General features: G+C 39.8%; 2 protein-coding genes across 2 annotated transcripts in view; both read left to right on the top strand.

Annotated features, from left to right (window-relative positions):
* LOC137272088 (CD109 antigen-like) overlaps positions 1-15,475 on the top strand; it is a 37,112-nt gene extending 21,637 nt beyond the window's left edge. The window contains exons 18-34 of the mRNA XM_067804452.1: positions 1,369-1,486; positions 2,056-2,169; positions 2,454-2,555; positions 3,349-3,477; positions 4,647-4,785; positions 5,536-5,712; positions 6,601-6,682; positions 6,795-6,951; positions 8,496-8,570; positions 9,607-9,778; positions 10,281-10,495; positions 10,947-11,093; positions 11,541-11,603; positions 11,725-11,834; positions 13,574-13,721; positions 14,013-14,115; positions 15,342-15,475. Coding sequence (XP_067660553.1) covers positions 1,369-1,486; positions 2,056-2,169; positions 2,454-2,555; positions 3,349-3,477; positions 4,647-4,785; positions 5,536-5,712; positions 6,601-6,682; positions 6,795-6,951; positions 8,496-8,570; positions 9,607-9,778; positions 10,281-10,495; positions 10,947-11,093; positions 11,541-11,603; positions 11,725-11,834; positions 13,574-13,721; positions 14,013-14,115; positions 15,342-15,475 — 2,185 coding nt within the window. The remainder of the gene's footprint in view (positions 1-1,368; positions 1,487-2,055; positions 2,170-2,453; positions 2,556-3,348; positions 3,478-4,646; positions 4,786-5,535; positions 5,713-6,600; positions 6,683-6,794; positions 6,952-8,495; positions 8,571-9,606; positions 9,779-10,280; positions 10,496-10,946; positions 11,094-11,540; positions 11,604-11,724; positions 11,835-13,573; positions 13,722-14,012; positions 14,116-15,341) is intronic.
* Positions 15,476-18,777: 3,302 nt separating this feature from the next.
* The window catches only part of LOC137272981 (CD109 antigen-like), a 41,937-nt gene continuing 39,210 nt past the window's right edge, over positions 18,778-21,504 (top strand). Inside the window, exons 1-2 of the mRNA XM_067805419.1 lie at positions 18,778-18,804; positions 19,976-20,034. Coding sequence (XP_067661520.1) covers positions 19,985-20,034 — 50 coding nt within the window. The 5' untranslated portion in view covers positions 18,778-18,804; positions 19,976-19,984. The remainder of the gene's footprint in view (positions 18,805-19,975; positions 20,035-21,504) is intronic.

Raw genomic sequence — 21,504 nt, 5'->3', positions numbered from 1 at the left:
AATTGGGGTACACGTTTCTGATGACTTTAATCTTTACCCAACAAATTAGTGCAATTGTCTGGTATTCTTCTTCAAGACATTGTTATTCTTCTGCACTGTTGGTATTACTAGTGGCTAGAACTAGTGGCGGTAATCCCTTATGGTAGGGGACTGGATCAGACCATTCATTAGTCAGGGGTGACCGGCATGGCTGAATTAATTAGTGTGCTATTTTTATCTGCATTCTGGGCGTTTTGAGAGGTTTACCTTATATGAGTAAACCAGAATGCTTACACGCGAGGTTGAGACTCGTTATCATTGGTAGTGTTGTCACGTGCATTTTCATTTTCAAAGATGTCACCTTGTCAGTCTGTTAGGTGCGTTTGCTCAATATGTATTTCCGACAGAAAACATACCGATGCTGGTAATGACTGTCAGTTTGGACTGAAAAACACGTTAATAGAACGGTTTCATCATAATATAACAACGTCTTCCAAGAACAGTTTTACATTTGGTTTTGGAAAGTGACGTTTCTTTTACAGCTTAGTATATTTCAAGATATATATCTCCTTTAATCAATATCTTTACTAAAGTCGGGAAAACATGTTCTGGTCGAAAATACAGTTGTTTTTATTTGTTTTGTTTGGTTTTTTTAGAAAATCTAGAAAGGTTTCTCCGTCGTTCGTTTTTGGTTTTGGTTTCTACCCTCAGCAGAATCTGTCTCAGCGGACAATCGAGGTAATATTTTTCCTTGACAATCTGTTTTAATGGGTGAGTGGATGAGTGAGTGAGTTAATATTTAAAGTCATATCGGCAATATTTGCACAATATCGTCACGAGAACGTTTCACTTTGAAATGAAAGTGTAAAATATATGAACCTGTCGTCAAAGGACAATAAAAGAACTAGAATATCATGAGTAAAACTATTGTGCAAAGTTAAATCTAATAGCATTACTTGGACTTAACAATATAAAACCCGGACTACACATCACCAACAACTGAAGGTAGATCACCATACTAGGCAGACTTTCATTGCTTTTGTTTCCTGCATGGACCCACCAGAAGTAGGATTTACGCCATCCCTTATCCGCTGGCGATGATAGCCAGAATATGTAATAACAAAAATACTACGATTAAAAGTATGGCTTAGCAAAATTGACTTTCCAAGTTTTAGGGACTTACACTCCCTCTCATGGGGACAATAATTTTATGCTACTTAAACCCCTTTGCTAATTTATACTACCATGTTCAAAATACAAATGATCTATATACAAAAACATCTTCACAATTTATCTAACAATTCTGTTTCCTTCAAGCATTCAATTATCAAACGATGTTAATGTGTAGGAGCTCTTATAAGTATTTCATTCATGGTGTCCATGCCACAGTAACGATTACACAGCCGCCATCTCAGCAACAGTACCAGACACCATCACGTCTTGGGTGGTGAGCGCCTTTGCGGTCAACGTTGTGAGCGGTCTTGGAGTTGCACCAAACTCAGCCAAGGTAGGTTACAAAAATGTTACTCCTTGGATCAATTGTCGACATCTATTTCAGGACATATTAATTAATACCCACCTATATTAACGCTTTTTGTGACCTTAGAACTCGCTTGACGAGGAAAAAAAACGATTTGGTGGATTGGACCTGTCGAGTGGGTAAAAACTAGGAAAGGAATCAGGCAGTGTTAGACTGAACGTGTCTGTTAGGGCATATTGTCCATACAACATATGAACAATTGAGACATTGTAATTATCCAGTGATTTTCTGGATCAATACATGTTTCCAGTGTAGGTAACGTTTATCAAAATATTTGTCAGGGGGTTACTTCAGCTGGATTATTTAGGAAGAGGGACTGAGAGAAAAATCAGCATAGGAAACTTTAAAACATGGACAGATGAAAAACTGTATAGAAAGGCTCCGTATGTTTCATCTTAAAAATGTGATACCAGTAATCGTTAAAAAGACTTATTCCAATGAGCTCTTTTTCTATATCTACACACAGTCATGGAACTTGATTATCACAAGAAGACCCCTTTGCTATTTAATAAACATACGTGATATCTTGTGTTCAGATCCGCGTGTTTCGCCCCTTCTTCGTAAGTCTCAACCTGCCGTACTCCGTAACCCGGGGGGAACAGCTGGCTGTCCAGGCTATCGTCTTCAACTACCTCGGTCAGGACGTCGACGTGAGTAGTGGATGTTGGCCACAGCATCTTTTCCTTTGTATATGATATCATTGAGTTACATCTCATATCAAACAGGGCCAACTTAACACATGGAGATGCTGCTCTCTCTGGGCTGTTGCAAGGGCGCCTCTTAAATAGAGGTTTCTTATGCTAATCTATGTATGCCATGGTTGTGCAGGTTTGATGTCCAAAATGTCGTTTGATGCTGTTAGGACGGACCCAAACGTGTATCACATGGTCCTTCTGCATTACGCTGTCATACAGAAATACAATCTTCTTTGCAGGTTGTTGTATCCCTCCCTGAATCTGAGGACTACTTGAACATTGTAATCGATGCTAATGGCAATGAACGAACAGAACGTAAGAACCAAACACAGACGGTGAGTGTAAGTATTCAACACAACTGCTACGTATTACACCATTCTGTTGCATCTACAGTAAATGTTCGCCTTTGATTACTACCTCAGTTGCAAGAGTTTCAAATTAAATCGGATCTTGAAGTTCGTAAAATGTAAAGATTTTATCAGTGTCTGGTTTTCAAAAAATGAGTCATGGCAAGTAATCCAGAACCTTGAGAGACCTTGATCTCTTAATCTCAGAACCAGCCGAATTATGGTTTGTCCTGTGCAACCCAATGTCCTTGCAATATGGCTGTTGGAAGCACCCATTTGTGACATTCGTGTGGCCCCTTCTCGTTGTGCCAATCTTGATATTTTCTCGTGAGATTGTTCGGTCCTCATGACGAACAGTCTGAAAAGTGCTCATGCATTGGACAATAATGACAACTGTGCAAACAACTTTGTGCAAAACACGTGCTAATATTTTTGTTACATCTGAAACATGATGGTTGTGGTCTCTCCAATCAGGGTTCTTCAATAATTATACAGATAAGAACACAAATTTCGGATGCAGCAACAATTACACCTATGTACTTTGTTTGGCTAGTCAGTTTCGTTGTGGGTACAGCAACAGGACAAAGTTAACCCACCTCTGAATGGGTACCTCGAAACTGATGGGGACACCCCAGTGATTTGGTGTGCCAATATGGTCCCCAACAAGTTGTAGGATCGAGCCGTTAAGCCATTGAGATTGGCACGCAACGATTGAGGGAAGGACCCAGTCTCTTAATATGTGCGTCATATAATTGTCCCATTATAATGTATTTGTATAATTTTCAAGGTGAAGGCAAATGTCCCCTTCCCGGTATATTTCCCCATCATACCGGTGACCCTGGGTTATATCGACCTGAAGGTCTCCGCACGATCCACCCTCGCAGCTGACGCCATTAAGAGACAGCTCCTGGTGAAGGTACAGCTTTATCTCTGCTTATATCATACCAATAGAAATCATCCCACTCTGCTTAGTTCCAAAATCACATTCAACGCTCCCTAATTCTTTATGCATATCATTTTAAAACATTGAACGTTTAGACTGTAAAACACATTATTCGAAGGTAACACATTACAGTGACGCTCAGCACGATTTTCACAAAAATGTTTTGTCTTCATGTGTTTTATCGATGCTGTTAACAATGACAATACCTAGGGAACAATGACAATACCTAGGGCTGGGATAATTGTGATCGTCCGATTTACTGTCGTTTACGGATGTGTCCAAGACATTACAACTGACATGGCCGTTATTGCAAGGAGTGAAGGGACGTATGACAGTAACTCGTAAATCGTATCAAGACATTAGTTTGTTATACTTTTTGGTTTCACGCTGCTCTCAGCAATATTGCAGCTGCAGTAATGTGACAGCAGTCTACACAGTAGGAGTACGATGCCATTTGTTAACCGGGTCAGCGAGCCTGATCCCGTGATCCCGTTTTTTTTAAAAAATTCCTTCCAAGGTATAACATTTCATGGTATCATGTCTCCGTGATGGCTTTTTATAAGTTGGGAAATACAATACTTACAAACATATGGATAACAACTTGTCACTTTTTGTGAGTGGGCAAATTCGATAAGGATTCATATGCCATTGTTACAACATATTGTTGTCCATAAATATTTCAATATTGTCTTTTCTTATGCCTTGTGATCAGAGAATTGCTGGACACTTCTCATCCGTCATTCACCGTTACCGAATACGAAAATATTCTGAGTCTTATGCATTTTGTTGCTCACGATTAATGTGCTCCATCAATCTTGAGGTGGCAATAAGCATTGACTCCATCACAAAATAACTGCAATTCTCGATTATTTATCTGTTATAATCTTATGTTAAATGAATTCTATTTAACCTAATAACACTGTCTTGGCATGTGTTACACATGTTCAACGATTTCAATTTGCATTAAATGTGTAAACAAATATTTTATATTATACAATACTATCCGCAATACACGTCGTAGGAGAAATCACCATACATAGTAATTAAAATGCTATCATGACATGTTTCCACGATCCTATTTCTCTGAGAGAGGACCGGTTTTTTACGATGTTCCTCATAGTAATATGTCTATTTCTCTTCAGCCTGAAGGAACTCCCAAGGAGTTCAGTGTCCCCATCCTGATCGACCTGAATGAGGCCACCAGCTTCTCTAAGACTGTCCCCATCACTCTGCCTGAGAACGTCGTCGCTGGGTCACAGACAACTAGGGTCACTGCCATTGGTCAGTAATGAAATGTATCAAAGGTGACAAACTGGATATTGTGGTCAGGGCTCCTGTCTTGGCTGAACCATGTTAACGTATCCAAACCGCATACAACCATGCTCATGATGTTGATCACTGGATTGCCCGGTTCACACTCGATTACTTACAGACTGCAACCATATAGCTGGAATATGACAATGAAGCCAATACATATCTGGTATCTCTAAACTGTTCCAATATTATGTAAATTATGCTTCGCTTTCCTCAAAATCTGTGAAGTAATGGATAGCAATAAAAAACAAACTTTCATCACGCCCCCAAAACACAACAAAACCGTGCCACAACAAATAGTGATGAAACAGTAATGACAGCGATGAATATCCAGTTGTATCGCCAAACCATTCATAGTAAATCAAGAATACATTTCTTACGAAAACTGCAGGAATATATAAAGCCATGTCGACTCAATTTCACTTTAAGATACGCTGACACTTTGTCAGATTCTTTTGAAAATAACGATTCTCCAGTATGTTATCTGAGAAAATATTAACGGATATTTTATCTACAATATCTGTAAAATATCTGTTTTGTTCTTACAGCAGTATAGGGGTAACTTGGCAAGATATTGTGCAATGATTCGAAGTGTTTTAGGGCAATATTTACAAATTGCTAGCAATGGAAAGATATATAACAACTTCTAAATGCCGCTAAAGACATAATGTAATGACTGTTTTATCCAGCTGAAATTTCACTGTCATGGTCGACTAGGTGACCTTATGGGTCCAACTGTAAGTGGACTAGACAGCCTTCTGCGCATGCCTACCGGATGTGGCGAGCAGACGATGCTGAGTTTGGCCCCGGATGTGTTCATCATCAACTACCTGACAGCAACAAATCAGCTGACAGGAGACATAGAAGACAAGGCCATCAAGTACATGGAATCTGGTATGATTGCATGCTTTCGATATCTGCCATTTTAAAGACTTATCTAAGTTTACTTTAAATCTTCGCCACTTGACTGGTCTGTTTGGATTAAAATGATACCGATGAATCTAAAACTTCAAATCTGTTCATGATCAAGCATTCCTTTCAACGCAGAAGGTAATGAAAACATCAGATCAAATCCGGAGAATTGTTTTAACCATCATACACTATACAATACTATATCACTTTTTCTGCTGTTGGATATTGGAGGATTTTAATCTGGTTCGTGCACTCTATGTTATGAAGCATTGTCAGAGGAAGTGTTGGTACCAGCTGTTTCTTCGCCTATTTTATGAAACGTTTCACCATTTCTTTCAATATGGTACTTTCTGTTGTCTTTGGATTTCGCCTTGCGCACACAGGTGAACAATCAGTGCGGTTCCACTTGTCTCAATACGTTTTTTCAGCCAAGTTTGCCAAGTAACTTTATATTTTGGAGACAAACATTATGAATGTTTATTTCCAGAGTTTGTGTGATGTTTTCATTAGGTTCTGCGTTGTTGTGAGTGTTTGATTATGAACAGTTTTGGAGTTTCGTGATTCATGGGCATCAACAGACTGTAACGCCACTCTACTCTGATGTTCACCAAGGAATTCAGTATCCTCGAAGTTCCCGGACAAATGTCTCTAGAAATGTCCGTGATCATCAACAAAAACAATTAAAAACCTTCAATAAAACCCGTGGCGCTATTGTGGATTCGGATATATTGGTAATGCTTTCCTTTCATCAAAATCTTTGAAATAATGGATAGCAATTAGGATAATCGGGGTATCATCACGCCCAAATTGTATGCCATGACGACATTGCAACAATTACTGTGAGCTTACATGTCCACCAATGTCCTCCAGGATACCAGAATGAGCTGAAGTACCAACACAGAGACGGTTCCTTCAGTGCGTTTGGTGATAAGGACCCATCTGGAAGCATGTGGTAAGAACCCCCTGATATGTATAATTATTAATATATTCTCATTTGATAATAAGCTTTGTTTCGTTGTTGGCTTCAGCTTAAAAGTCATATTGTGTGCAATACCTACTGCCAGGTTGACAGCGTTCGTTGTGAAGACGTTCCACCAGGCTAAACCATTCATCCTCGTCGATGACACTGTCCTCACTCGAGCCATCAACTGGATGGTTACGAAACAGAACACCGACGGCTCCTTCCAAGAACCTGGCCGGGTCATCCACAAGGGCATGGCAGTGAGTGAAGGCCTGTATTTTATTGATATAATGTGTAATGTATGTTTTCGACTAGTATGCGATCTCGCCAGTTACCATACAGTGCCATGTTATCGACTGTAGACGACGCACAATAAACGTAATGACAACGTCTGCCGAGTTGTCTAGTATGTGACATAATGTATGTGTGTGTTTGTCCTGACATTGTACAAACCCCAGGGAATGATTCTATGCATGGAATATCATTTTGCCACACATCATCTACAAAGTAATTACAGGCAATCAGCAGTAACAACTGAATAACTGATACTGCTTAGCGACTGTCTGTAGGCTTTGTCCTTCCTAATCATCACACTGTATTTGTATGAAATGTGACCAGTGCATCTAGAAATAAAACCCTCTCAGTTTATATGACAAGCATGTAATATGAGTTATTGTAAATGTAACAGAGGTGTTCCTCAATAGTCTAAAAAGCCGAACACTTGTGGGGGGTTTCTAGGGATTTATTCCGGCGCTGGTAGTTTGGGATATGGAGATCCCCAGTTGGCCGTCAGTCCAGGTAATGAACTAACAAATACGCCCTGAATGATATTATATACATAAATGACTACATGTGTTTCATATATGCAATACATATCATGTTATGCATTCAGTATGATTAACACTGTACTATTGATATGTCTTATAACTGCCAATCATGCAGATTTAAGCAAAGGCATATACTCTGATCTTTACTTACATAAATGATAACTATAATTACAAATATATACAATCGCAATCAGCTGATTAATCATGCCAATCACAGAACAGCTACTACACATAGATATACCTACTATACATACATATACATGATATATATACATGATACACATTATAGGATTATGGTATAAAATACCTTACAGTTCGAATAAACGCATGCCAGTATACTATTGTACTGGTACAAAATACGCAATGTATTTGGTCTAAAATACGAAGTATGCATATATTTACAGACAAACACTGAACATGCGCTAGATATGATAAAATACTAATCTTTAAAACATGTCAGCTAACATACTAAATCCTATTAGCCTTGTTGTAATTTGATATGAAAAGATCTAACCTAACTTACCCCGTAATGTGCTGGTCTTGTGCTGTACTTATACAGAGAAAAATGTGGACTGCCACAGGTGAAAGGCAGTACAAAGCTTTAAATATAACAAGAGGCTGATATCTATCAAACAATAGAAACCTTGTCCACAAGCCAGTGCAGAGGTTGAACCTGACACAAATTACTTAACAATAGACCCCAAGTTATCTGCTACAACTAGCTTACCAGTTAGTTAGTGAATCAGTGCAAATGTTAGTGTTAACACAGACCTCTTTAGAAATGAAAAAAGTTGGTTTATACCTAAGTTTAAGATAATAAAGTTTAACGTATTAAAATGACATTTATTTAAACACTGTTACATTGTTATTCTTGCCCAAGAGTCAGACTGTTCGTCAAGGGGCCGACTCAAATATCTTTAAAGACATTTTACGTTAAAAACGACACTAATCTAATTATGACGGTCGTTTCTTTCAAGGGAGGGTCAAACAAAGGTGCTGCATTGACGGCATACGTCCTCGTCGCCCTTCTCGAGAACGACGACCTCACAAGGGTAAGTAAACAGTTATATGAAGTCAATGGTTGTAAAGATTCGATCCATGGCTGTAGAAAATGCGAGGGGATGTAAAAACTAGTGGGTCTGGACAGTGATAAATGCAGCTGTTTTTACCTTTGGCTTTTGATTATGACGGGAATACATTCAATACCATTTTGGACATATATGATATTATCTGAGGACATACCATTATCCAAGAGGTCCCAAATGACAAATTCTTTTCATTTTCTGCTAATAATTTACAAATATTATACCCCAATGTGTTGTGATGACTCATATCTTGTGAGCAATATTATCCACATATGTGAAACTTTGGATATTTCTTTGCTAATGATCCCTTCACAACAAAACTGAAACACTGAACATCGAGAATGCAGTTAGCCTCACTACTTTTTGACGACTCCTCCCCTCTAGCCCCCTGTTGTTACAAGCCACTAATTAGTACCTCTAGCCCCTCAACAACCTCCAGCTGCTTAATGAACAATCTACAGGGGAGTGAGTACAGCTAACAGAACAGCCCAACGAGGGGCAAGAGGGGCTTGCAACCATTGGGGGCCAGAGGGACGGGTCCTAGAGGGAATGATGCCTTTTTGACATCCCCACGTATTTGTGTATGTCTCTATCACTGACAAACAAAAACAATCCCTTCATACGGCATCTAAATCTTCAGTTCACTTTGTTCATTTATTTCAGGAACCTATATTTAAAATTTAAACAACAATAAAGATGATAATTATATAATAATTACTAGTACTTTTTATATCTACTTGTAATTCAATAGAGTAACGAAAGCAAAGAATCTTTATTTATAACAAGTTTTAATCACATTTGGGATTATTTTTTCAACGTTTACTACCCTTCAAAAGTTTAAACTCACTTGAAGCACTCAGTATATGTGATGTACATATGTATGTGGTTACGAAGAGCAATTTCTTCACTAACTCAAGGGAACCTCAAGGAGGAGGAATCAAATTAATGAAAAGTTATATCTCGGCGGTTTCAATAAGATTGATTCACTGATTGAATTCGACAGAGTGTCCAACAGAGCATAAATGGGGCCAAGGCTAATGCTGTTCAGTTCCTTGAGAATCAGACGCCGACAGATGACTACTCTCTGGCAATCATCACCTATGCCCTGCAGCTTGCTGGCAGCAATAAGGCCGACTCTTCTTTCGCCACACTGAACTCGCATGTTGTTGTGAAAGGTAGGCATGGTTGTTCTTACTTTTAGCTCAGATTTTTTACACGTTTTATATACGTCAGTCAGTAGATTCGTAGCCTTAAAGGTATAACACCTTTGACCGACACTTTGGACAACATTTTGAAAGCTACAGAGGTATTCATATGCGTGAGGATGCGATTTGAACTGAGTAGGTCCTTGGGCCGTAAGGAAATGTTCTACTACTAGAATTTACCTTTAATCAGAAGTGATTTTCCTTCCGTATACACGTACCTCGTGAACACTTCATCTTTGGTCAAGTGTGTTCCCTAGACTAACATCCAGTCTCTGAAACGAATACAGTTTACAGAAACAGGTTTCTACATTGCGATTACAAAATGCAATAAATAGAAGGGCAGAGACTTTCTTGCCACACATTGGAGACTTACATGGGCTTCAATGGGTTCCAGAGTCTGTGTGACCGATAAGTATGTTCACGTGAACTTCACTCCCTTGGGAGGTTGAAACATTGCTATCTTCTTTTAAAGATGGATTCAAGTATTGGCACCGTCCAGAGGTTAAGACAACACAGTCTACCTACAGTTACTGGAAACCACCATCAGCCAAGAAGGCCATCGACATCGAGATGACGGCATACGGTCTGCTGACATACGGTGAGAGAGAAAATTACAGCGGTGGCCTGAACATCATGAAGTGGTTGGTGTCCCAGCGTAACCCCCACGGCGGATTTATCTCCACCCAGGTTCGTGTTGTGTCTGCACAATCTTACGAATACAAGAAGTTGTTGTCCATAAAGTCTGTCCTATAATACACTTCCCAACTTCTAAAATGCCACTCAAACTGGTGTTTTATCCTTCATCACAGTGGCACAAAACTGTCATATCCTTCATCACAGTGGTATAAAACTGTCATATCCTTCATCACAGTGGTATAAAACTGTTATATCCTTCATCACAGCGGTATACAATTGTTATATCCTTCATCACAGTGGTATAAAACTGTCATATCCTTCATCACAGTGGTATAAAACTGTGTTATATCCTTCATCACAGTGGTATACAACTGTTATATCCTTCATCACAGTGGTATAAAGCTGTTATATCTTTCACCTCAGCTGTATAAAACTGTTTTATGCTTCCCAACAGTGGTATGGATCTGATTCCTCATCATACTATTATGTCGTGTATTCCCAGGATACGGTCATTGCTCTCTTTGCTCTGTCTGAATTCGCCAAGCCCTTCTCCAACGACTTCGACATCCAGGTGACTGTGAACAGTGGCAGCTTCAACCATAAGTTCTCCATCAACCAGGACAACGCGCTCGTGCTCCAGAGTGTTGAGGTGAGTCTCTTGCAGTTCTCACCTTTCAGCGGCAAAACACTGACGCGCACAAGGATATCATCCTGAACTCTGCGACCAAGTATCCACGTTTGACGTATTTCTGGTTGTCGTTGTTGAAAAAAACTTTAACCCTGAGAGTAAGTTGATGTTAAGGTATGTGACTTCCGATCACCTAAATCCCTAACATCGCTTTGAACAGCGTGCCATGGACTATACCCAGTGCTTTCAAGCATTGCTAAAAGTGTATCACGTTAAATCTGTTTTTTTACCGTCCATAAGAACTCGTCTGGATTTATAAACTGAATATTACAAATCATGGAAATGATTCTCTGTAAATAATTATCACTGTCAGGTGTACGTCTGGACGAACTGACTTTTACTCTCAGACTGCATAAAACATTTTCCAGACACAGATGCACGATTTCATATCTGTTTCCTCACATGCAGCTGTCACCTGACCCATGCAGCATCAGTGTACAGGCTAAAGGGGCTGGCTTCGCCCTTGTTGAGGTGAGTGTTATCAATGGAAAGCATAGGCGGATCCAGAGGGAGGTCGAGGGGTTGAGTTGCACAATCAATTGTGTATTGAGCCAGCATAACAAGTTGGGTGTACTCTCCATTTTTTGTCCAGATCGCCGTGTTCTTCAACGTTGAGGCTGAGGTGGAGGAGCCATCTTTTGACGTGAACGTCAAGATACTGAAGGAGGACATCAACTCCATCACAGTTCAGACCTGCACCATGTGAGTGGGACAACCAACATACGTACCTTATATCGTCAAACATAACACTGGTATACTCTTTCACATCGTATTGAAGTATGTCGGCAACTACCTGGGAGTAACACATTTTCAGACGCTGAAAGACATCTTCCCTTAAAGACATGACCAATACTGGCAAGATTAAGGTGAACGACCCTTGTGAGATACATCGTCTTTATATCAAGTTGTATGACAACTCTGTATTGCACAGGGATTTGTTACTCCAGTGGATCAACACATATTGATCTGTTGGGGTGTTTATGCTACTAGTGCTTGTTAAAAATGCGTTCTGGTTGTATTGTGTAGACCTGATGAAGTCGTCTTCACGGCCAGTATCTAGACATCTTTGGGTGATGTCTTTTGGATCACGTCACAGTTCAAATACGTCCGCATGTCTTATACAAACATTTTACAAAATAATGCAAGACAGACCTTATGGATAACAACTAAACTGGTCCACCTGAAGAAGGGACATGCCTTTTAAATGATTTTACCAATTATTGTCACCTTAATGAAATCTTAAAAATCACATATACTCAAGAGGGTGCAAATGCATAAATCACTCATTGACATCGTTACAACCCCGTCATTGCTCATTTCGATCTTTAATTACCTTAAATCGACCATTTTGACAACAGTGCACAATTCTCAACCGCAAACGAAATTTCAACCAATCAGAGCGGTGCGTCTTCGTGACGTAATAGTAGGTATAGATATGAGGTTCTATGCAGAATTCATCTACATTTCAGGGGCTAAGCTATTTCGTTTACAGGCTTGTACAAGAAATCGCGACAGCTGTTGTGAAAAATGAAAGCTTTATCTTCTCACAATCTACTATCATTTAGTTTTGTCGCCTGTTTTGCCTAGTAGGTTTTATAATAGACATAGGGGCGGTGGGGTAGCCTAATGGTTAAAGCGTTCGCTCGTTACGCCGAAAACCCGGGTTCGATTCCCCATATGGGTACAATGTGTGAAGCCAATTTTTCTTGTGTCCCCCGCCGTGATATCGCTGGAATATTGCTAAAAGCGGCGTTAAACCAAACTCACTCACTCACTCACTTATAATAGACATATATTTCGTTTCAGTATTAAATGTTCTCGTCACGATATGGCTGAGATATTGCCCATGTGACGTTAAATATTAACTCATTCACTCACTGTTTCGCCTAGTTTCTGAGTTGCAACCCTTGTTTTCATAGACGATTCTGTCAAAATCATTTAATGTCGCTAGGTTGTAATCCGTGTTAGGTGGTATAAACCTACACGTGATTTGTCATCATTCACTTGATGCTCAGTAAATGAATTTATAACAGGTATAATTAGTGGTAACGCCATTTAGATTACCCGAGAAAGGTCCCCATTTGATCGCTTTTTAACCCGTAACCTAGTTTCGTTTGCGGGCGAGAGAGAAACAGACGGCTTTTCGCAACTTTTAAGCGCTTGGTATTAATTAACCACATTTTTTGAAAAAAAAAGTATGGTGTTCCGTTTATGGCTAACCAGAAGTCTTTCATATGCAGTGATAAAAAGAGTACCCAAAAATGACTTTATTCGTTCTTTAAATCGACGTTGACGTATACAAGTTTGACAATGTCATGCAGTTTGTAGAATGATGAACATCCCAACTGCAGCATGGACGTGACTATACTTTCCATCGTGTTTGTTGTGCGGTAGTATCATTAACGGTCCCTTTGAACAATGGCACCACGTTGCTTCCCCAGGTGGTTGTTAAATGGCACCAGTGGCATGGCCATCCAAGAACTCGGAATTCCCTCGGGATTCGAGGCAGATCTTGACACGCTTACCAAACTAAACACTTTGAAGAGAATCGAGCCTGAAAATAGAAAAGTGGTGCTCTATTTTGATGAGGTGAGATGTTATCCGTCACCATCGCTTCACGTGGATTTACAGTGTGCAGGATTACTTGTATTTAAATAAATGTATGTATAAAGACTTGACAATTTTTCCCCAAATGCCAAATCTAAATTTGATTGGAGCACATTTCAGTCTGACAGTTACGATCCAGATTCCAATTAATTTAAAGTAATATATTTAAGCATATGGTTATATTGTCACACTCTTGCCTTATTTGACAGAAAAGAATCATTATGATAGTATCCTACTGTTTGTGTTATTAACTCGATTCTGTCGATATCACAGATTGGGACCACACCGGTGTGTTTGTCCGTCACCCTCCAGAGAACAGGTCTTGTAGCCAAGTCCCAGCCCGTCCCAGTGAGAGTCTACGACTACTATGAACCCAGTAAGTGTTAACTGCTACTGTCACTGAAGTATGTGGGAAATACGACGAAATGGACCTTTAAATGTCTATTTGCGCGGGGCACAACAAAAAAATGGCCTTAAACAAGAACACAGAAACTAATTCCAATGAGGAGTTTACCTTTTTCATGATATTATGTTTCTGTTTCTGAAAGGTAAGAACTCATTCAATAAAAAACAGAACAGGGAAGGAGAAGCCGTTTACATGGGTTTAACCTGAATACAGATTATGTATTTATCAAATTGCATAATGTATCACATTCCCCGATACATTCAACGATGAAATATGTTTGGGCCTAAAACTGTACTCCGAGAAAAGCTTTGCATCTCACGTACTGCACTTGTAAACTCCAATCTGATATCATTCAATTCATTTTGATAATGTTTCACAGTTTCTGGACTATTTCCGTCACAATGTATGTACGGTATCTTTATCAATGATACTGCGATAAGCATTCAAACCAGTCTCCACGACGATGTCAAGTGATTATGACTTCTTTGCGTTTTTGCGTTTTTGCGTCGACAAATTGTCAGATTTGATTTCACTAATGGTCAAACTGAATACATGTGTAACTGGAAAGTGACAACATATTTAGACTTCTATTACGTACCTTGGTCGAGCTAGGACGTGTGTGATAAAGTCCTTTGGTCATGCTAGAACGTGCTTGATAAAGGGTCTTGGTCGTGCTGGGACTTGCTTGATAAAGGGCCTTGGTCGTTCTAGGACGTGCTTGATGATGTGCCTTGTTCGCCCTAGGAAGTACTTTATAAAGTGCCTTGGTCCTGCTAGGACGTCCTTTGAACATGCACAGACGTGCTTGATAAAGTCCCTTGGTCGTGCTAGGACGTGCTTGATAAAAGGCCTTGGTCATACTAGGACGTGCTTGATAAAGTCCTTTGATCATGCTACGGAGTGCTTGATGAAGTCCCTTGGTCGTGCTACACCCGATCACAAAAAAGTTTGAAACGTCACTTTTCAGTGTCCTCTCTGTTCAAACGCCCTAATATAAATCATATAAAATTAAATAAGGCGATACAATCACAAACATCTTGTCATCCTGAGTAGTACACAGAGGTCAGCTACAGAATAGTATAAATCAACTGTAAATATAAGCATTCTCCATGGTGGTCTAAACAGGAGGGCCTGTCAAATTTTACCTAACAAAATGCTAGTTACCAGCCAGTAGAATGCGTTTGTTTCGTTTACAGCCAACCAGGTGACGGCATTCTACCAGTCCAAGCTTCTCAAGAAATCCAGTATCTTCAACGTGTGTGTGGAGTGCGATCGGGGTCTGGTGAGTTCTCACTGGACGTCATCAACAGCCGCTGAAATCATTGAATGATGGTTGGTTGTTGACAGCATTTTACGCCGCACTCCGCAATATTCCAGCTATATGGCGGCTATCTGTAAATAATCGAGTCTGGACCAGACACTCTAGTGATCAACAACATGAGCATCATTTTACGCAAATGGATACAATGACATGTGTCAAACAAGTCCACCCGTTTGTGCGACAAGTCAATTTTCTAACCGGGACTTTCACGGGTCCCACTGTAATAAAGAAGGTATTTATTCTTATATTGTTATCCTCCCTTAGGGTCAATATAATATCACAGGAAGCCTTACTTTCACACGTATCCTTAATTATTTCTGTCAGTATATTTGAGACGGTTGATTAAGACTTGGAATTTCAAAGTATGTTAATATTTGTTCATGTTATCTTCCACACAAACATACTTGTAAGACAATGTGTGGAGCATATGTGATGTGTGTTTACCTTCATGAGGGACATTTGACCTTCGCTGTGTGATGTGTAACTGCTGTCCCAGTCCACCCGACTGTGACTGGGTACCTGTAAGGATGGGAAAGCCACATTAACTTAGTGCGCCTTGTGGTTGCACGAATTGTATGATCCCCAGGAAGTTGAGATTGAACATAAGAGCTGTCGTTGAGATTGACATCCAATAATCAAGGGAGAAAACAAATCGCTTAGCGCATGCATGTATGTTTGATGGACTATAAGGCTCGGTCTTTTCAAGTGCCCGACGAAGGAGGGCAGTTAATGAAAGACCTCGGGCTTCTGCAAATGATAATGCCCTGAAAAATAGCGTTACCCTTATAATATAAATACCCATATAATAATACAATGATAAAAGTGGCAATATGTATCAGCTGTTTGACAACTTTGCGTCTGTATTTCCAGGAGAGGCGACGATGAAGACACTGATCCTTGAAAACAAAACGGAGCAGATCACTTAATATTCAGAGCGTTCGAGATTAAAGAATAATTTATGTTTCACCTTGATCTAATAAAACGTTGCAATTCAACATACTCCTCTTGTTTTTTTAACGCCATCGATGTATCGTTTGGGACTAAAGCATATTGTTTTGTCTTTGTTCAAATATTTCTTCTATAGTTGCGTGAGCACAACTATTAGTGATGTTAACGTCTTCAGGAGAAACATTGGCTCAGTTTGATTAAGTACAAGTATATAACGCCAAAGAATAAGATTCTGAAGACACATTCCCAAGATCTATGATGTTTCAAGTTGATCGTGAAAGGGCGTTGAATAGAACAAATGTCCATAGATAGAATAGAGGCGACCAACCCTTTCCACCTTCATAAACCTACCCATGAACACAAGAATTCTCTGCGTCATTGTCATGGAAGAACAAGAGAACAATGCCTGTTTATTCCCAACTCAAAATTGCAGTGTGTTTGTTGACACCGAAAAGTCAATATGACAGTAAACATGTAATGACAATATAAACTAAGGAATGAATGCTAATGGCCAGTAATTACAATTGTGAACAACACTTCCAAGAAATGGTTCGTTTTGAGAACTGAGATATACAAACAGTATCTTGGGTTACCGGCGTCACAATGCTGAACGAGCGATGAACTGGACGCAAGTGTCAGCCGATAGGTAAACCTGCTGTTACTTATCTTATGAACATGGATGATTTGTTTATGGACGACAACGTATTTATTGCAGTGGATGAGACGATTTGGTATAAATCGTTCCTGTTCATCACACCAGCTCCTCAATGCCGGTCAAAGACGTTCTAGTCCCTTATTCTCGAAACGTTCGTAGCCCTAAGAATTCTGAACTTTGATCGTAGCCACTGTGTTAAGAATGGGCTTAAGAAGTTCGTAGGGCTACGAACGTTTCGAGAATAGGTAGTCTGATCTGGTACCTAACGGATGCAACAGAGCACAAAAATGGCGGATTAAATGCGAATGATCTTCAGGCTTTTGAACAAAATGTATCACAAAAGTGTCTGTAAAATGATTACATTCAGCAATTATTTAGGCCCGGAACTGTAACAACATCTATCCATCTGAAAAAATGACTAACATCTCAACTTGAAAATATTGCACTGGTATTAGATTCTAAAACGTCATGTTAAAATATGAATTTTACCAAATATTCTGATTAATTCAAGGCACATGAATAAGGTATGCATGTGTAAATGGTTCGGTCATTATGTGATACTGTAAATCTTGAAATTAATGCGCCTAAAGATTAGAAGGTTCGGTCCTGATTAGCTGAAGGTTTGTCTAAACCAAGGATAGAACCTCACACCTCAGACTAGCTAACATATAGGGACAATGTCTCATATTATCACGTGAGTTTAGTTTTACGCCGCTTGTACCAAAAACAAAACCCAGCAAAATCATGGCGGGGACAACCAGATATTAGCTTCACACATTGCACCCATGTGGGGACAAGATCCCGGACCTTCGGCATAACAAGCGAACTCTATAATTACTAAGTTACCCCACCGCCCCCATATCTCCAAATCTGATACAACGCCGTTGGGATTCTCAGTTTTATTCGGAAACCTATACTACGGTGGTCGAAAGAGGCTGAGATAAGGACAATCATTTGGTACTTAAACCAGTGGCACTTAAACTTAAACCAGAACTTTAAGATTCGAACCAATAAGCAATAAAAATTATATAACTCTGTTGTGACACTTAAACATGCTCAGTGACTTGTCCCCAACCTGAGCGCGTGGGTACTTGCTTACAATATCGATGACTTAGATATCAGGTTAATACACACATGTATTTACTGGATTTCGTCACAGAACTCAATTATTTCTGTTTATGGCTTTACGTCCGTACCAGTGGAGCTGTAACGATACAGTGATGACAGATAGCCCCATGATAGGGCACACATAGACGAGCCCCAGGCCACACCACAGCATGTCTGTTCAGTGTTGGACGACCGTGACAATCATCCACCAAGAAAACTAAGCATCATAATTAGCATAACCCCAAGGGAGGCAACACAGGTTTAAAAGACAATTTGTCTTCTCCAGTTTATGATTGAGTTATGCCAGTTGACCAAATAACCCCAAATTAGTTTTTTTTTCTCTCTCATTTTTTTTTCTCTCAGCAATTAACATTCATATGGTTACGATGAAAAAACAGGTACCTGAAAATATCCAGCCAATGCACAGCTAAGGTTTTCAACAAGGAAGCTCGGGAATATTTACTATTGTAGATCCGGGCTTGTTTAAATGTCACCTAAGTGCATGTCTACCTCCATGGAATAGATTAACAGCACCTGCCATGTTGGAGTGGTAATTTGCTCAACTGTGGCCACACTATATAAGAAACAATTCCTTTGCCGAGGACGTGATAAGGGCTGACTTGTCAAGGTGAGAACTTTGATATTTGTGGAATAAGGTGATTTTGAATTTATTCATATTTACATAAACCTCATGCCCTTATTATTTACTCCAATTATTCTTGATACATTATAACTTAACGCCATTCTTAAATGTAGGCACAAAGTAGTTAACGTTACGGAACGCTGGTTACGGAATAATGCTGTATGTCACTTCGGCGTGGACAAGTGGCCTTATTATTATTAAATCATTTGAAGTTACAAAAATAAGGCCGAGGTTATACATGATTGTTTTCAAGTGTTATTGGGATACATATTCTCTTGCTTCAGATAATCTGTTAACCTAATGTCTAAGTATTCATCAAAACTACTTTTCACAAGGCCGAGGAGAGTGAAGTGATTCAGACCATGTTGCATCTTCACATGCAATAAACTGGTCTTAATGTGTTTGCCTAATTCTTTTCATAACCTACATATAACAGGTCTGTATTTCAATCTTAAAATTCAAGTAACAACAACCTACAGCTTATCACTGCCCATTCAGAAAATATGGTACCATACTGGTAAATACACATCTTCTGTGAAAATATTCTGTTCTATTAAGTCTGGTATGACAGACTCTTTCGTCTCTTTTGTTTAAATTCCTCTTTAAATCACAAGGAAAATATGCACGTCATAAACATTGGGTATTTGACACTTGAAACTTCTGCACGCTCCTTCCGTGAAGGTTCCGGTTAGAAATAGTCTTCAGTAACCCATGCATGTCGTACAAAACGATAAATGGAATCGGGTGGTCAAACTTGGTTGACACGTGTCATTGTATACCAGATGAGTAGACTGATGCTCAGTGTGTTGATCACTGGACTTAAAGTTGACGTCACACAAGGAACAGACACATATAGTAACTATCATTTTATATGAAGATGCTCAATCACACTGACAGCAACAGTGATAATCGTACATCAACATGTTAAACGTGTCCCGGAATAACAATTTAAGGCGTGCATTAGACAAACACAAACTGCTTAGTAACGCTGAACTCGGTTTTGTAATTAGGTGGTGTTATGTTTCCTTATCTTACACGGTATCGTTTTGTCTTTATGTGTTTACAAACGTCAGTGTTATTGAAAGGTAGTTTGCATAAATTGGGAACAGTGTCGGGAATCTTACGTGTTAAGCCGATATTTTGTTTAATCCTTCAGGTCGCCACGATGCTACAGTTCTTTCTGTTAGCGCTCCTTGGGGTTGCCTCCGCAACGAAGTAAGTACGCATATTATTGATCGTCTAGTGGTGGTGGGCTTGGCTTGTATATTTTGCCATGCTTGTTTTCGAACGCGTAGTCCCATTGAGTGTGGGTGAGTTCGACATCTCTCTTCGTATACTTCACCACTTGTGGAGCAAATGTCTGTAGTATTCGCCGTGATATTGCTGGAATATTGCTAAAACCTCACGCACTCACACTGAGCAAGTGATCCAGTGGATACGGTTTTACACCGCTTTCAGCAATATTCCAGCATTACGACTGCGAGTGAACACCAGAAATAGGCTTCGAACATAGTGTCCGTGTGGGGAAACAAACCTGGAACGAACAAACGCTTTAACCAGCATCCCAGTATAAACACAGGTGGGGTTCCAACATGATATCAGTCGAGAATCGAACCCGGGCGATAGCTGTGACATGCGAATGATCCACCAGACTACCATCGTGACCTTGTTTTAACCATACATTGCATTCCCGGATTTTGCTATTGAATCAATATCTATACAGCAAAAAAATTAAGGGAATTTTGCATCATAACTATTTTGTAAAACATACCCTAGCTATCTCCAGCTCTGCTCAGTACACCTCACCATCCCCTCAGTACACCCCACCATCCCCTCAGCACACCCCAGTATAAACTCAGTACACCCCACTATCACCTTTACTACAACCCACTATTCACTTTAGTACAGCCACTAGGTACATCCCACGATATTCTCAGTACGCCCCACTATTTGTCTCAGTACACCCGACTGTGACCCTCAGGACACCCCTCTATGCCCTCAGTAGGCCCCACTATGCCCTCAGCACCTCCCACTATTCCTCAGTACACCCCACTATCACCCTTCATACACCCAACTGTACACCTCAATACAGCTAAATGGTACATCCCACCATATCCTCAGCACACACCACTATTCGCCTCAGTAAATCCCACTATTCGCATCAGTACATCCTACTATTCACCTCAGTACACTCCACTAACACCCTAAGTACACCCCAATATCACCCTCCGTACACCCAACTGTGCTAACAGTACACCCCAATATTAACTTCAGTACACCCTACTAGTTTATCTGACCTGATTATGTATGTACCACGGAGTTAAATTAAATGCATGTAGTTATCGCTGACAGTTACACGTTTTGGTAAGCACAGCGTGTCCCTGAATTAATACCAAGATTACTGTGTTTAGAATTCGGGAGCTGCCGGATGACATTTCCTGGTTGGGCTGTTGGTGAATTTTTTTTCTTGACCTTTTCTGTCAACGTCAGCAGAATGCTCATAGACTGACTAAAATGAACTCAGTTACATTTCGAAAAGTCCATTTTTTCCAGTACAATTAAGAAAGGGAGAGGTGAACTTGATTTACCTCTTCCGGAAGAAATCCTGTGCTGAAGTTAGCTCTGGTTTCATCATATTGATGTGGCTATCAGAAAAGAAGCACGATTCATCTATGAACAAGTGGG

The sequence above is a fragment of the Haliotis asinina genome, chromosome 2 (genome assembly GCF_037392515.1).
Source record: "Haliotis asinina isolate JCU_RB_2024 chromosome 2, JCU_Hal_asi_v2, whole genome shotgun sequence".
Classification (NCBI taxonomy): domain Eukaryota; kingdom Metazoa; phylum Mollusca; class Gastropoda; order Lepetellida; family Haliotidae; genus Haliotis; species Haliotis asinina.
Note: the sequence above shows the minus strand (reverse complement) of the source record. Positions and strands in the feature narration are given on the sequence as shown.